At 33.7% G+C, this 16,297-nt stretch overlaps 3 protein-coding genes across 4 annotated transcripts; 1 reads left to right on the plus strand and 2 right to left on the minus strand.

The window, feature by feature from the left end:
• Nucleotides 1-497: 497 nt before the first annotated feature.
• LOC144853641 (kelch-like protein 24) lies at nucleotides 498-6,738 on the minus strand. 2 transcript variants are annotated; one of them, XM_078711383.1, is made up of 6 exons: nucleotides 6,602-6,738; nucleotides 5,258-6,272; nucleotides 4,563-4,796; nucleotides 3,485-3,774; nucleotides 2,784-2,933; nucleotides 498-2,273 (listed from the first exon to the last, which is right to left on the minus strand). In XM_078711383.1, the coding sequence occupies exons 2-6, from the start codon at nucleotides 6,169-6,171 to the stop codon at nucleotides 2,008-2,010; spliced, it is 1,854 nt and encodes a 617-aa protein (XP_078567509.1). In that variant the 5' UTR covers nucleotides 6,172-6,272; nucleotides 6,602-6,738; the 3' UTR covers nucleotides 498-2,007. The 2 variants fall into 2 exon arrangements, with proteins under 2 accessions (XP_078567509.1, XP_078567510.1); XM_078711384.1 differs by having other exon boundaries at nucleotides 6,606-6,728.
• LOC144854520 (steroid 17-alpha-hydroxylase/17,20 lyase-like) lies at nucleotides 6,651-10,859 on the plus strand. The gene is made up of 6 exons (XM_078712471.1): nucleotides 6,651-6,780; nucleotides 7,947-8,626; nucleotides 9,102-9,356; nucleotides 9,557-9,723; nucleotides 10,180-10,283; nucleotides 10,597-10,859. Exons 1-6 carry the CDS (start codon nucleotides 6,651-6,653, stop codon nucleotides 10,857-10,859), a joined length of 1,599 nt encoding a protein of 532 aa, XP_078568597.1.
• Nucleotides 10,860-11,194: 335 nt separating this feature from the next.
• Nucleotides 11,195-15,364, minus strand: LOC144854050 (rho GTPase-activating protein 35-like). The gene is made up of 7 exons (XM_078711933.1): nucleotides 15,252-15,364; nucleotides 14,462-14,682; nucleotides 13,986-14,103; nucleotides 13,494-13,568; nucleotides 12,855-12,986; nucleotides 12,225-12,318; nucleotides 11,195-11,778 (listed from the first exon to the last, which is right to left on the minus strand). Exons 2-7 carry the CDS (start codon nucleotides 14,672-14,674, stop codon nucleotides 11,613-11,615), a joined length of 798 nt encoding a protein of 265 aa, XP_078568059.1. The 5' UTR covers nucleotides 14,675-14,682; nucleotides 15,252-15,364; the 3' UTR covers nucleotides 11,195-11,612.
• Nucleotides 15,365-16,297: the final 933 nt, after the last annotated feature.

Below are 16,297 nucleotides of genomic sequence, written 5' to 3' on the forward strand. Positions count from 1 at the left end.
TAATTGGTAAAACGATCCGTTTTTGCTCAATCATCGATCGAGTTGGTTTACTTTTCAGATACAAATTTCAAGATACATTGCTTATTAAGATACCTTTGTGCCTCTTTCCTGTATAAAACCATTATTATTATTTATTGTACCTCATGGTCTAAATAAAGAATTAGACTTTAGTTTAGCGCAAGCATCAATATTCATATTAATTATATATTAATATAATAAATATTAAAGGTCATTTTCATCATTTCAATGACTTTCAATGACAATAATCACCATGATCATTATGGTATTATGTTAAAATATCGACAGTCAACATCGATATCTCTTTACAAAATGTTTTATATTTGTTCCTAATTTTCTGACATATAACAGAATATAACGCGGGTGTTCTTAAAATTGAGGGCGCTAAACATAAAATTGACGACATCAAAAACAGGAGGTGAGTAAGAAGGAGAATCGAGTCCAGTAAAAGTAGGCTACATAAATACGATCTTAAACGATTCCATACAATACTTTTATTCTCCATAAAATTTAAATACAACATTCCTCAATAGTACGGTTCTTAATACATTACTGAACTATTAAAAAAAACCTCTGCATATTAGGCTTTATAAAACGAGTATAGCAATTAGATACGATTCGGTCTAAAAGAATGAACTATACACATATATAATACAAGTTATTGCTACATAAAAGTATATTATAACAAATGTGTTGGACAAGAATATACTCAACTGAAAGGGATGTCAACATTATTCCACTGCATTTACTGCAGTAACTATATTATTTATAATACAATCACATATACTTTGTTTCAATGTACGATTATCCAAAAAGCTTGCCAAATAATTGTATACGTCATATATATATTTTTTTCTCTAACTTTTATTTTACTTACTCTGGACGCACCTTCATTCAAGAAGTGTGCCACTGTTTCAAAAGTGTAGCTTCCAAATAAATTATTATTAGTAAACAATATGGAGTTACTGCAGAAACTGCAGTAGAATAATTTGGGACATGATTTAAGTATTAACAAAACCTATGCATTTGGTAGAGTAGATATATTGACATACATTACAAAATCAAGCATGCAAAACATCAATTACACACACATACTGCTTGCATTAACTCAATCAATCAAACCATTGGCAGTTCTTGACAAATAATTAGAAAACCGACTATGGTATAACTTGATGAAATAGGGATGCTGCATTTGACATATCAATGACTGTGTAAGGAACGTTCAGGGTGGTTTTGTTGGGTTTACCTGGCATGTCTAAAGTAGGGTTCGATCCTACACAGGTTAATAGGAGCCCTGTCCACACCATAGGTTTACCCAATGCTACACATGCCCTGTTACCCAGACCCCCGTCGACACCATGAGTTTACCAAATGCTACACATGCACTGTTAGTTGGACCTCTGTCCACACCATAGGTTTACCCAATGCTACATAATATCCCCTGTTATCCAGACCCCCATCCACACCATGAGTTTACCAAATGCTACATAATATGCCCGGTTACCCAGATTTACCCAATGCTACTGTACACATGCATGAGTTTACCTAACGCTACACATGCCCAGACCAGACCAGACGCTTGGTCACAAAAAGTCTTCATATTTCCAACAATAATTATTACCAGCAATGTGCATAGTACACAAATACATCCTAAACTACTATTTCTTTTTAGCACCATTCCTGTATTTGTACCAAATAATGTTATTTATTGAAGGGGGTATTACTTATAGCTGAACATTTGAAACCATAAACTCTTCTAAAAACAGAATTATCATAGCCTACTCTTTAAGATGTACTCCAGAAAATTATATTGGGCCAGCCCAATGTTGTCTACTGTATATATAACATCATACATTACAAAAAGGAATTAATAGAAACAATAAAAAAGAGTGTTTGTTGACAACCTGTATTTCAACCATGTTTTTTCTTCATATGTAAAATTGACTAGATATTTTAGCACCTTTAATTATTGCAGAAACACTCTACTTATTACCTGGGGTCAAAGGTTATTTGCCTACCCTCTATACCACTATATACAGTCTTAAAAAGCATGCTTGGCCCTTTAGAGATGAACACCTCATTTAAATTAATGAAAGGGCCCTTTTCTTTAATCACAGTTAATGCACTATGCCAACACATGGAGAACGGAAGCTTGCCAGCGACTGTCCACCAACCAGAGGCCGGATCAAAACATTCTATCACATCCCAATTCTCAGAATCGGTCATGTTATCACCACCAGCAACGTAAATTTTACCTGCCGATAAAAATAAGTTGAATTTACTAAAATAAATACAAAAATACACGATAGGTATTCGTTCTGACCGATGACCATCACAGTGCAGCGTCTACCATGGTTAACACACAAAGATCCCCTAATTCTTTTGAATGAGTGGCCGAGCGGTTAAAACAGTGGAACCATAATACGTAGCCATAACATCGGCAAGGGTTGGAGGTTCGACACTCCATGGTTCTGGTGCTAGAACAAGTCTTCTCAGATAAGGACTATAAACCGTAGGTCCACTTTAAAGAACCTAGTACATCTTTCGAGACGAATAGGTGTACTACTAGCTCACACACAGTCACTGTCTCAAATTCATCATAGTACTATTACACTAGGTCCCCTGGGAGAACAGTCCTTAACTGAAGAGGCCACGCAGTATAAAGAATAAATAATGCTTTATCGTACATATGTGTATTTTATGTATATTATTAGGATCAACAGCTTTACATTCCATCTGAAGGATGTATGAAAAAAAGCCCTTACCATCTATGACAGTGCAACTAGTACATATATGCCTGCTGAGTAGTGGAGCCACCTCAAATGCTTTATCTTGTCCCGGGTCATACACTTGTACTACAGTACTTGAACCACCAACTATGTATATCATCTCATTTAGCACCACACTCTTGCAAGCTGTAAAATGCAATGTACAACAATAAATAAAAACTAATGTAGAAATCCATGTTTATGATTCACTATGGATGTAAAACATTTTAGAAAATGACAATTTTCAACTCTTCAATATAATTTAACATGTGATATGGTCTCTAGGCCTATAATATCTGTCTTAATAGGTATTACTATTGGTGTATTATACAGTAATATTGTTATTGCCTAAAACTTTATTTTATACAGTAGCAACTTTTAAGCTTGGTTCCCACTATGATGCAATGCAAGGACGTAAGCAAGTTGACCAATGACAAGCGATAGTTTGAATATTCCAGCACTTTGTGATTGGTCAAATTACTTGCGCTGCTCTTACGTCCTTGTGTTGCGTCCAGTGGGAACCAAGCTTTATACAGAATATAGGTTACACTAAAATAATGCATACATATATAGATGATATTATTTATTTATTGCAATAGTGAAGCATGTACTGCAACAGACATAATATTATATTTAAAGACCAAAGACAGTATTATTTTAGATAGATTAATTCTTCATGTAAACTAACAAAAAATTACCTTTGCTTTTGACGGTCAATGTAGAGATGACCGTCCACTTTTTGGTGTCTACATCAAAACACTGGATCTTATCATACACACAATCATCCTGCTTCAACCCACCAATCACAAATAATCTTCTTTTGTAGCCACAGACAGCAGGAAATGCAACAGCTTCTTTCATTGGTGGACATAGTTGCCACTTGTTAGTTTCAAGTGAAAAGTACTCAACTGAGTTGAGTTTTGAGTTCTTGTCAAATCCCCCTACTACATACATCTTGCCCGCAACAACCGCTGAACAATGCTGGTACCTATTAAATAAAGAAACACATTTTATTTTTAATAGATCTGCTAGTTATGTGATTAAACAACAAAATGTACAAGTATGGTAGAGTATAACAAATAGCATGCAATACTGTTCATTTTGTTCAATTTAAGAAGGAATTAAAGAAATATCTTTTACTCAAATATTAAACATTTCATTTTTATCATATATTATTACTGATGCTTCATATTCTCACTTGTTCTTATCATTTTTTGTAACCATGTTAAAGGGCCAACTGAGACAAGTTTACTTCTAGGTTTGTTCTCTATTTTATACTCTGTATTATTTGTATGTCATTTGATGAAATTATTGAATTTGAATTTTAACTTGGCTCCATCTGTCTCTTTAAAATAAAACAATCAATATAATATAAAACAAAACATATCTGCTTTTGTTCTAAATTTAATTTTTATTCAATTAATATGCTACTTCCATTTTGAATGAATGTTGAAGGTTAGCCCAGGCCAGGAAGCTACTGAAGGAATGACCCAAGCCAGTGATTCAGCTAGAGACAGCGTACACTAGAGGATTTTGAACATGGATCAGTCAACAATATCGTGTTGTACAAATTCTTGAAATGTTTACAAAAAGCTGAACATTCTATTGGAATGCTACCAATAATTATAATTTTTGGCATGTGATATGTACTGTAGTGTAATAACCAATAAAATGGTAAGGATACTGTACATGCTCAGTTTACCATGTGTAAAAAATATCTTATAAACAGTGGATTTTAATCACTGTCTTCTAGAGAATAAACTTAACCTCACCAACCTTGCTAAGACTAATGGTGGCGCTGTATCCCACGTATCCTTCTGGGTGTCATACCTCCATACAGATGGTACAGGGTTGGTACGATTGCCATCATAACCGCCAGTAATGTAGATGTCATTGTAATAAACAACGGCATCGTACATTACTACGCTTTTCAACGAAAAAGGCATCATTGACAACTTCTTCCACGGTAAATCTAGTGTCACAGTAGGGTCACAACAAAACGATGAAATACTGAAAATAAAAGAAGATATTAGAGAACTTAAATTTATAAACTGTATTTCATTTAGAAAAAGGAACCTTTTAATATTGCTATGTCCAACTCTGGAAGAGACATTTGCAGCTCTATAAATTATTTTTGTATTTTTGAGTGAACTGAATAAAACTGAACAGAACTGAAAAATGTTTAGAATAAAAAAATCTAATTGTATTTTCTATGCTTCTTGTGATTCTGTAGTTTTGTTTATTTATTTGACTAAAATATCAATACAACAACATACAATATAACAAATGAAAATGAAATACTGCAGCATAAGCAATAGAACATCGCTGTAGTAACTCAAATGAGCTTGGTTAATTTCATAATTTTTTATTGTTTTTGTATAATTTTAAGTGTTAACCGGACTTAAAAAAGGTTTACAATATACTGAATAACTCTTGAAATGATTCAATTATTTCCATGCAAATATTCTTACTTATTCCGTTGTTTTAAATTCGCCATTTGTACTCCACCTAAAACAACCATCACTTCTGTATAGTCGCTTGACCTCCTAGGTCTTCGCCACGGATGTTTAACTTGCTGTAGCCCAGAAGCGCCCTCGATCGCTTTAGCAACTATTTCCTGACAGTCGGTATTTTGCACTAAATCATCAGTTTGTATTTCGTACAATGTCTTTAAAGGTAAAACTGGTAGACGAATCAAGTAAAGAATCTGCGGTAGGTATTGCGCTCTATTTTCTCTATCGTGTAAAATCCAATCAGAAACGATATCAAAGAGTTCCTTCTCGTTCTGCACCTGCACATCTTCTGAGCCAATAAACTCTTTCATCTGTACAGGACTAATATTCAAAAACTGTTCATCGTTCCTGAACTTCACAAAGTTTTGAAGAATGAATTTTTCAGCGGACATTTTCAGATCAACGCAACCATGAAGATCTGCGAATTCGTGAAGTTCAAAACAATTTGTTAAATCTAGTTGACGTACTAAAAAATCCGAACAAGCAGCTAAAAGAGATTTGAATAGGAAGAAATTCGCAGTTGCTAAAAGTTCCCGAACATTAAGAGTTGTTATAATTATTTTTGATGTGTAGATATAGTTAATTATCAATTCAAGCATAACTGGGTTAACGTCTTGTAATACTATCTTTGTTTCACTGTTCTCGCGTAGATTATTGGTGAACATTGCACGGAAGTACGGACTTCCGGCGGCAAGAATCGTTCGGTGGCACCTGAATTCATGGTCTCCGACACACAAGCTTACATCAATCATATCTTCATTTTGCCTCATTTCACAAAATGCGACTTGTAAGTTCTCGGGAAATGCGTAATTTTGGTAATCGCATGAGTCACGTTTTTCTTGCTTCTCAATTCCATCTTGTACTGCAGCCATATTTCGTGTCAAGTTTAATCGTACAACAGTTATGCTCAATCGATTGAATGAGGTAGAGGTGTGAAAAATCAATCAGGAGTTATTAAAGAAGTACGGCATCTCTGTTTTAATAAAGAGTAAAATAAATTTATACTATCATTATAAAACATAACATTTTGTGGGCTATAATATAGGCCCTAACTATTTTAAATTTACAGGACAAGCTTCAAAATGTATTTCATATGTTTTAATGCTTTACATGGGCAGTACATATTATCAGTATCAGAGCTGAGTTGCTAAGCCTAAACTCCCTCAATTGGTTTCATTTGATTCAGTGCTCTCCACCCAGCCCCCGCCCAGCCATGCATGCCTGGCCGGTATTTCAGTCGATCCAGAGGGGTACCACTTTGTGGCCAAAAAACAAACAGGAAATAATTAAAATACAACATACTTACGAAAAATCATCGTTGTCGTAAAATAAATATAGCTATCGAATAAATATGTTAACTTCTAACAGAGAAGACGATAAATCTACAATATTAGGAGGCTTGACAGATTCATTATTGTTTATCGTTTTCAACCACCACACGACGGCGGAGAAAACAAAAGAATCACAAGCACGCCCTCAAAGTAATGTAAAAAAAGTAAAAAGACATTATAGCACCTCTTCTGGTTATACTTTCGTCTTTATATTATATTTCAAGAAGCCTTGACCATTATAGTGGGTTTTAGAAGCCTAATATGAAAGGATTCACTACGGAAATCCAGACAAATTGAAGCCACTCGCGTTCCACCATCAGTGGATAGACATTTATTATTTAAGAACTCCCCAGATATTACTGCCAGACACCTTTTTATAATACGTTACATGATTACACTCTCTGTAATTATAGAGATTCCAACACATTTTTTAATAACAAGATCTGAAATCCATTACTTTATTTCTAATGATGTTAATTAATTTAACATGTCTTTGTCGTCTCTGGTAGGCCTACATGGGAGGAGGTGCGGCTGTCAGACTGCGAAATGTAGGGTCCAAGTCTATCATAATATAAAAATGATTGTAATTGTAGCTTTGCGTAAGGGAGTTGAGTAATTAAATGTTTTGCCCTACTCTGACGTAATTTGTTCTTTATACTAAGTACATTTGAGAATACTTGCGAAAAAATTATATATTAATGATTCATTGATAGTGAGAAATGTTGATGACAAAAGCACTACACTGTTTTATAGGATAATAATGCTTGTCAAAACAACAAAATGCATCTTTCGCGTACCGTTACCCCTATTTATTTCTTTGAAATAATGAAACACGGTATTTTGATAATAAGTCGCGTGGATGATCGGCTGATCAGCCTTCATTCAGATTATGTGACGTCATTCATTTTTTCAGTTTTATACTGACTTAGGTCTACTGTAAAAAAGTTCACATTAAACCATGCAACCATGCATTAAACGCTCTTCTTGTGCCTCGTTATATTTTACTTATAATATTTAATAGAAATTTAAATAGAATTCTAGAGATAAGGAAGACTTATCAATTTACTAGAATTTAAAGGTAAGCTTATATACACTTGCCAGATGTGAGTAGACCTACCCACGGTATATGCAAATATCTTTGTATAGCAGACTTAGCGGTTACGCGCGTTCTTATTCTAGTTCTTAAATATAAGTGAACAGACTTGTTTTATATGTTCGTTCTGGTAATTGAGTAGCTTTATCAACATCATACCGCAAACTTTATATCAGCGTTATCAGCATAGTTATGATTTTAACATTATTATGTTCCTCCTTAGAAGAAAGAGGAATAGTGCTTTCCTTGATTTTAGTCAGCCTTTTATTTTTATTTATCTATTTACGAACAAACGCAGATTCTACTGGAAAGCACAAAGTACCAAAACCAAGAGGATACCCAATACTTGGCAACATCGACCTTTTCATGAAGAAAGTGCCGCCCTACGTCGCGCTACAGCAAATAGCTAAACAATATGGAGAAGTCTTTATGGTGTCACTTGCATTCAAAGACGTGCTAGTTCTCAATAGTCCAGAGGTTATTAGAGAAGCCTTTGTCTTGAGAAGAGATGATTTCTCTGGTCGTCCGCATGTATATTCAATCGGCAGGTTGTCGCGAGGCGACGGAGGTATTGCCTTCCGAAATTTTTCTACATCTTGGGTGAAACGCAAAAACGCGTCAACAAAAGCGTTTCGATCAAAGTTTCTTAGTTATTTTGAAGATACAAGTGCAGGGGTGTTCAAGGATGTGGATGAGTTACTGAATTCGTTTAACATGAAACGCAACGCGTTTGATTCCAGTGGCATGTTAGGAGTTGTGATCACAAATATTATTATGAATGTTACATGTAGTGTACGATATAAAGACGGTGATCCTGAACTAGAGGAACTCATTCAGGCGAATAATAACCTGAAGTTAGTTCTCAAACCAGGTGACATTGTGGATGTTTTCCCATTTTTAAAGGTCAGTAAACTGTTGGGTATTGTAGAATATAAAACGTTCTTTTTTGGTCTATAGGAGCCACAATTGGAAACAGTAGTATATTGCCTCAAATTATCTAACATGGGGAATTATCGATAGGGGGAATTTAATAACTCCATATAGGTAAGTGCTCTGACGTGCACTCGAACCTGCAGATATACGCCGGACCGTCCGTCGACTTCTACCACGATCGAAAAGAGATTATATGGCTAAGTGGAAAACTGTCTTTCGCTCAAGCACCGTACTCGCCTATAGTACGGTACTTTACTATAAGGTACGGTATGGTCTTTAGATATAACTGGTAATGGTATTCTTGTTGTTTGATCCGATCTTAAGAATGGTATAAAACTTAATGTTTAAAGCAAAGTACGGTGTTTAATTAAGGTTTTATATAAAAAATATATTTCGTCGCAATCGCAATCGATCGGCTATCTTTATAATATTATTTGTTTTCTAGATCTTTCCAAATAAACGACAGCTATTGATTGACCAGCTGATTGCCATCCGGGAAAAAGTTTTTATGAGAGAATTCAAACGTCACAAATGCAGCTACAGACCTGACAACGTCAGAGACTTTGTTGACGCCCTCTTGAGCCTTGGTATGACTGAAGATGAAGTGGTTATGACATCGTGGGAAATGTTTGCTAGTGGGTTCGAGTCCACATTTCAAACCGTGAGATGGGCAATGTTATATCTAACCGTTAACCAAGAGGTAATTCACGAAATATAAGAACTCTACCATTGATTGTAACAGTTATATTGGTAGCCTCCCTGCATATAAAAACACGGAATAAATCTTCGTGTGTAATTGTCGTCTTACAATGTGACGTTTCTTCCATCGAAAAAAAAGGATCCATTTTAAAACCAGGAAAAATATCATAGTTTATGATACATTTGTTTTATTTTTTACAGGTACAAACTAAGATACAAAATGAACTGGACGAGAACTCGCCAAACCAATATCCGATTTGGAAAAACAGGCGCCACTTACGGTATCTAGAAGCTACAGTTCTCGAAGTCTTACGTCATAGTTCATTTTCTTCTCTAAATGGACCCCATCAGACCATCACTGACACAGAGTGAGAAGATATTAGATATTATATTAATGTGAATAAAAGAAAAGATAAACGCCATAATTGTTTAGCCTATTATATAGCCTATACTGTTTAACTAAAAATAGCCATCATGTTCTAATCAATAATACTTTTTTCTTTTTTTTTCAATTCAATTAAATTCAAAGTGACATTTATTTACTTCAAAAAAGACAGTTAACATGATGTAGATAAATAAACGATAACAGTTGAAGAAGGCATGTTTAAAAAAAAGCAGAATGCATATAGACAAAGATGATATTTAAACAGACAGATAAAAAAGAAAAGAAAAAAATCCCCAAGAAATATTATATACATAACTAGTAGTATAATGTCGACAGTGGAAAGCATTTAAGTGGAACTATATGCTCATGTAATGTCATTTACGATCATTTTAGTAGCTGAACAAACTAAATAAAGGCCTGTACTTTCTTATTTGTGTAGAATTTGTGGGTATAAAATACCAAAAGGAACGATGGTGTTATCTAACTTGTGGTGGGTTCACCATGACCCATCCAGATGGACCTCACCAGCTGAATTCAATCCAGGTGAGGAGGAGGCTAATGATCCAGATCGATCAGTTAACCTATCGATTAATAAATTGATATTGTTAATTGTCTATTTTTGGTGGTCGGGTTTTGATTAAAATACAGTGATAGAACTTTCTACAATTGATTAATTATGATGAGAATAAGTACTGTCGAAGTGAGATTCGAAGACGGTGAATTGTACACTGTCGTTACATAGTTATATACATACAATATTCAACATTCAGGGAAGCATGTTCTATTGAAATTATTACATTACCTTTTTTTTATTGATGATAAACGTTTTGTATTGTTATTTTATTTTCTCATGCAGACCGATTCCTCGATAGTGAAGGTAACATCCACATACCGCCTAGTTTCCTTCCATTCTCAATTGGTAGGAGAATGTGCCTAGGAGAACAGTTCGCTAAGATGATGGTTTTTACACTTCTTGGCGCCCTTCTACAAAGGTTCAGCTTAGCTGCACCTGCAGGTAAACTTACTGCCAGCACTGAACCATCAGAGCCAGATATGATTCGAGTAGCGGAAAAGTTTGAAATACAATTGATTCCCCGAGGGAACAAATGGATTAGTTAAATAGAAAAACAAAAGTAATAAAAACAAGATTAAACTTGATTTTAACATGATTTTTAATTGCATAAAAGTACAATTTATGATGATAGTTTAAAAAGTTGTTTGGCTTGGTTTTTAAAAAGAAATTGTCTTTTAAATTAAGAGCACTGTTTATAGTTAAAACTACTGTTTATAATTGTACATCGTTTATTTAAGATATTTTTTGATACATTTTAAATGTTCGATACTTTTAAGTAGGTAGTACTTAATAGGAAGTAAAAAAATACCGGTACGTCACAAAAAAAGAAGAAAAAATACTTTAAAAAGTACCCGTACGTCACAAAACAAAAGAATAAAAGAAAGAAAAAAGACGTTTTAATAACTGCTTTCATGTTAATTGATTTTAAAATAAATACGATACATATCAATAATAAAAGTCATAACGTTATCGTTCTAAAGTATAAGAATCGAAGAACTTACAAAGTTAAAGTGAAAAAAATGAAATTTATATTAAATAGAAGTTTGGATGTTTAAATTTAAAAAGAAAGAAAATATGATTATGTAAATTAAAACTAATTCTAAAGACTAACATTGAGAAAATTGTATATTATTTCTAAAAATGCTGGAAAGCACAAAAAAACCCAAAATAATGTATTATGATTACTTTGATTGTTGTTGCAATTGAGTTTAATTTCTTTTTTCCAAATCATTTTCATTGCAAAGTTGTTATTAATAACTTTTATTCCACAATTTAGTTTTACAATCAATCTACTTCGTTTAAAATAACTGGTTTGCATGGCTTATCATTGCTGATATCATTTCGATCAAACGCGGCGATTCATGTTCCATATTTTCGGCAGCAGTGAAGTTTCGATGGAGTAACGAAGCCCACCAGCAAATTGCAAGATTCAAACTGGAAGAAGTTGCGTTCATACTCTCAATTCTGTTAATAAAAATGATAAGGTGTGTTCACACGAGGCAATCTAACTGATTGACAATTCTATTATTTTACAGATGGTGATAAAACCAAAGATGATTATTTTTGTGTTGATGATGATTGTGATGGAAATAATTATGACAAATCATTTTGATGATGATGTCAATGACTACACGACGAGTATGATGCTTTTGTGATCGGGACAGGTCTGTCTAATATCAAAATAATTCGACAAAAAAAGTTTGATATGGTAGTGATATGACATCATCATGTCCATATATGGGCACATCACAATATTGTTTGTCACATAAAGTTTGATAGTATAGGGAGAGTTTATGATGATCTATACGCACGAGGAGTATATAGTGGTGTGGTTTGATGATAAATATGATGGGCCGTTTATCATAAAATTAAAACCAGATGCATTGTTATGGACTAATAAACAATACTACCTATTGAGATGCAGCATGAGGGAGGCTAACACATTCCTGTTCTTGGTAGGTATTTCTGGGATGATTCTCATTAATGATTCCTGCTCGTTTGTACCTGTAAAAAGTATGTTATTATTTACATTCTTCATTTGGATTTTTATAAAATGTTGTATTTCGCCCTTTCTTCGACTGCTTTCATAGCGATAAAGATCTGTCTACACTATCAAACTAGTTTGACAAAAAAAGTGTGATGTGCCCAAATATGGAAGTGATATGCACAAATATGGTAGTGGTATGACATCATCATGTCCATATATAGGCACATCAAATTTGTTTGTCACATAAAGTTTGATAGTGTAGACAGAGCTTTAGAGATGTGTCATTTTTATTGTTTTATTGGTGCTTCATTAACCATTAGTAAGAAATGTCTGAATGGAACTTATAACTTCTTTGGTGTAAACCTAGTTGTTGGTTTATAAGGAACTACCAATAACATGGTTGCACAGCAGTCACCTAATCTTTCGATTTGACTCCTCATTGTGCATGTAAAAAGATAACATTCTTTTAATGGAGGATCTTCGCAAACACTACAAAGTTGTTGTTGTAGTTATAATTGTTATTCTAGAAAAATGTTTATCTAATCATTTTTACCTGTAAATATTCTGAGGAATTCGTTTTGCTGCTCAGATGGTATCAGAGGTTTTGACAGAGCGGCAATGTACGCTTTTAGACAAGAGCAAATGGTATCAATATCATCTTCTAGCCCTAACAAAGTTGGTGCATCTGAGGATTGAAAGAATAAGGTAACTTTTGTTATAATTTATAGGGATTGAGAGAAAGGGAATAAGTAAGGAAGAGACAATGTAGAATCGGACAAAAGAACAATCTGAAATTTTCTAAAGCTCTGTCTACATCATCACATTGTATGTGACAAAAAATGTGATGTGTCCATATGGACACGATGATGTCATATCATTAACATATTTGGGCACGTCGCTATCTTATTTGGCCACATCACACTTTTTTGTCAAACAGTTTGATGTGTAGACAGAGCTTTAGAGAGAATAGAAAAAAGCCGCTAATTGAATAAGAGGATGATTATCAAAAAGGCAAAGTGGTAGGGGATGAATTATTAAGTGGAGAGTTTTTGATTAAAAGTGTGAAAAAAAATTATTATCATAATTCTTGATTCTTGTTGACAGTCATATCTTTAGATTGTGATAATAATGAAAATTATGTCTAAAAAGCTCAATCACCGCGCTTTATTCATCAAAAGATCTATAATGTTACCTTGAATATTGTCTAATATTCTGTCGACTCTTTTCTTGTTGGCAGAGGAACGGTATATGTTGCGATGTTCTCTTCCTACAAAGGCATGAAATACAAAATAAATTAAAAAAAAAATGTTTATATTTGACAGTATTACGGTACCTTAATCATGTAATCATTTACGTCACAGCGTCATTATCAACCTTTCGTCCCCATTCCACAACATTTTATCATGGAGCTGATTTATCAATAAGCATTATTTACAGTCTGCTGGCTTGCTGGCTGGTAATGTTTTTTTTTAAAATGTCATACACATACAAAAAGACTCTCCAATTACAGGATGGATAAACTATTTAATAATTTATCTTGCTTATAAACTAAGTCTCATTCGAGACTTAGAGAGTGGAGTTGAAAGATGAAAGAGTCGTGGGTTACAACCCTGGACCTTGGGATTGGAAGGCAAGCATGTTTACCACCAAGCTACAGCTCTATTATATATTATACGATAATTACCATTTTCTTCGATGATTTCGATACAGTTCTTTATGAATGCCGGAACAGGTTCGTTAACTGTTACTACGCAATCAAAAGAGATGTGTCTCTCGTTACTACGATATCTTTCTTTCTTGTCCTGTATATATGGAAAAATGAGACTTTAAAATAGATAGATATTTATATTATATAGCAATGAAAGTAAATGAAACGAAATAAGCTAGATTCACCACTCCAAATAGAGATCAGCATGGGCTCATCCTTTCGTCAACAAAATAATAACGATTGTATTAGTTTATTTATTAGTAATAATATGCTTTATTTTATCATTGACATCATGACTGTAATTGAAATATCGTTGTGCTGCTGACTGATCACAATACTGTATAAATATGTTGTTAAATAAATAAAATAAATAAATAAATAAATAAAAATATGTTTATAATAATTATGTCTTGATTTTCAATTAAATTATGAAAATATAGTTAAACTCGAACCTCTTTTTTAGAAAATTTTGTCCAAATATAATATAATCCAACACAAACGATTATCAATCCACTTGCTGTGAGAAGTGCAGTATTTGACATTTTAGAGGATCGTGACGTCATTCCCAGCTGCAGGTTGAGGAGTGGGGATACTCGGTAGCGCCAACGATTGCAAAACTCAGAATTATGTTTTTCACATGCACCTACGTTGCTACCATCATCCATATATGATTCTAAACAAAATGATAATTTATAGAATAATATAAATGTTTTTATATTTAAAATCATGCACTTAAATTGTGTATTAATGAAAGAAATAATACGATTTAATGGTAGGCCTACATACCAGTGACTTGACTGCTATCAAATAGGTTTGCTAATAAAACTGTGATATGGGCAGATATACAATGGATGGGCCTTGCTTGTGTGTTTTATATTTCAATCGATCCTCATCGATATGATGGGAGTATTGGAAAAACCTATTGTGTACAAAATCAGAAGTGTCAGACAAGCTGGTCTTTTCCTTCCGTACCCAGGCTACCGGAAAATGGGATTCTAAACATGGAAATTGAGTCGGTAGTCGCGGTTTGTGAAAGAAAGCAGAGGGAGTGAAATTCACTCTTCCCTGGTTATAATCTATACGTATTACTACAGGTACACGCTATATTTGTGCGTAGTTCAGGAGGCATAGGTAGGCGTGTGTCTATATGCTAGGCCTAGCCATTTTAAAATGATTAATCTGCACTTATAATGAACGCGAAATAATGAGTTTAGCAACTAGTATGCTGTATGGTTAAATTACCTTTATTCAGATTCCCATGGAAATGTATATAATACCGTAGGCTTATGTAGCCTACATTATGAATATCAATATTAAATATATACCCGGCGTGTACAACAGCAAGATCAGTTTTGTTTAAGTTACTCGGGTTAAGCATTAGTACCTAATTACCATGGAGATGCACCGCGAGCACCCGATGACGTGACGCACACGCAGAAAGTATTTTACGCAGCACGCCCTCAACATTAAATTCTACAAATCATGTATCGCTATTACAGTATATTGTGGAGCGCGGTATATACTCTTCGAAAATGAAAGTTTAAAATTTGTGTTTTAGATGTTATAAATTGACAAATTTATTACAAAAGATGGAAAAATGCAAATCAGAGTGTGAAAGTGAAAGAAAGTTAAAGTTCATAACTCATTGTTTGACGAAAAAATCACTTTATTCAATTCTATTGTATCAATTTTACAAATATATCATATACATTTTATCAAATTATATATGAACGTGCGGAATATCCGTGCTTTGTACATGTATGGATGGATAGACCGCATCACTTCTGAAAGAACACTACTTCAGAAACGATTTATTTATTACACATATAAAATATTAAGGTACTCTAGTTACATGCGCTTTGACAATATGCATTCTAATTTAAATATTTTTGTTCTTAAGCTCTGTCTACACTATCAAACATTATGTTACCAAAAAATGTGATGTGCCCATATGAACAGAATGATGTCATATCATTACCATATTTGAGCATATCACTACCATATTTGGGCACATCATACTTTTTTGTCAAAATAGTTTGATAGTGTGCAGAGCTTTATAAAGGCCTATCATGCCTTAAAATTCAGAATGTAATTCATAAACTTCATAAAGCAATATTATCATTTTCCATTGTTCCTCAAGCCTAGTTAGAAAATGGTCACGATCCACCAAAGAACGAAATCACAAGTTGGCAAGTAGCAAGAGTTTTTGCTCCACTGCTTCATATTTTTCTTGTATGTTGGTTTTCTTTATATAGCATGGTAATAATAGACATACAAGCAACATAATA

This window comes from Antedon bifida, chromosome 10 (assembly GCF_963402885.1).
Source record: "Antedon bifida chromosome 10, ecAntBifi1.1, whole genome shotgun sequence".
Classification (NCBI taxonomy): Eukaryota; Metazoa; Echinodermata; class Crinoidea; order Comatulida; family Antedonidae; genus Antedon; species Antedon bifida.

Coding starts and splice junctions, on each gene's coding strand:
- LOC144853641 (XM_078711383.1), bottom strand. CDS start 6,171: ATGGCTGCAGTACAAGATGGAATTGAGAAGCAAGAAAAACGTGACTCA. Junction 4,797..5,257: donor AATTTAAAACAACGGAATAA/GTAAGAATATTT, acceptor TTTTATTTTCAG/TATTTCATCGTTTTGTTGTG. Junction 2,934..3,484: donor ATTGACCGTCAAAAGCAAAG/GTAATTTTTTGT, acceptor TGCATTTTACAG/CTTGCAAGAGTGTGGTGCTA.
- LOC144854050 (XM_078711933.1), bottom strand. CDS start 14,674: ATGGATGATGGTAGCAACGTAGGTGCATGTGAAAAACATAATTCTGAG. Junction 13,569..13,985: donor CGAAATCATCGAAGAAAATG/GTAATTATCGTA, acceptor ATGCCTTTGTAG/GAAGAGAACATCGCAACATA. Junction 12,987..13,493: donor AATATTAGACAATATTCAAG/GTAACATTATAG, acceptor TTCAATCCTCAG/ATGCACCAACTTTGTTAGGG.
- LOC144854520 (XM_078712471.1), top strand. CDS start 6,651: ATGTTAACTTCTAACAGAGAAGACGATAAATCTACAATATTAGGAGGC. Junction 6,781..7,946: donor ATCACAAGCACGCCCTCAAA/GTAATGTAAAAA, acceptor GTTCCTCCTTAG/AAGAAAGAGGAATAGTGCTT. Junction 9,724..10,179: donor CAGACCATCACTGACACAGA/GTGAGAAGATAT, acceptor TTATTTGTGTAG/AATTTGTGGGTATAAAATAC.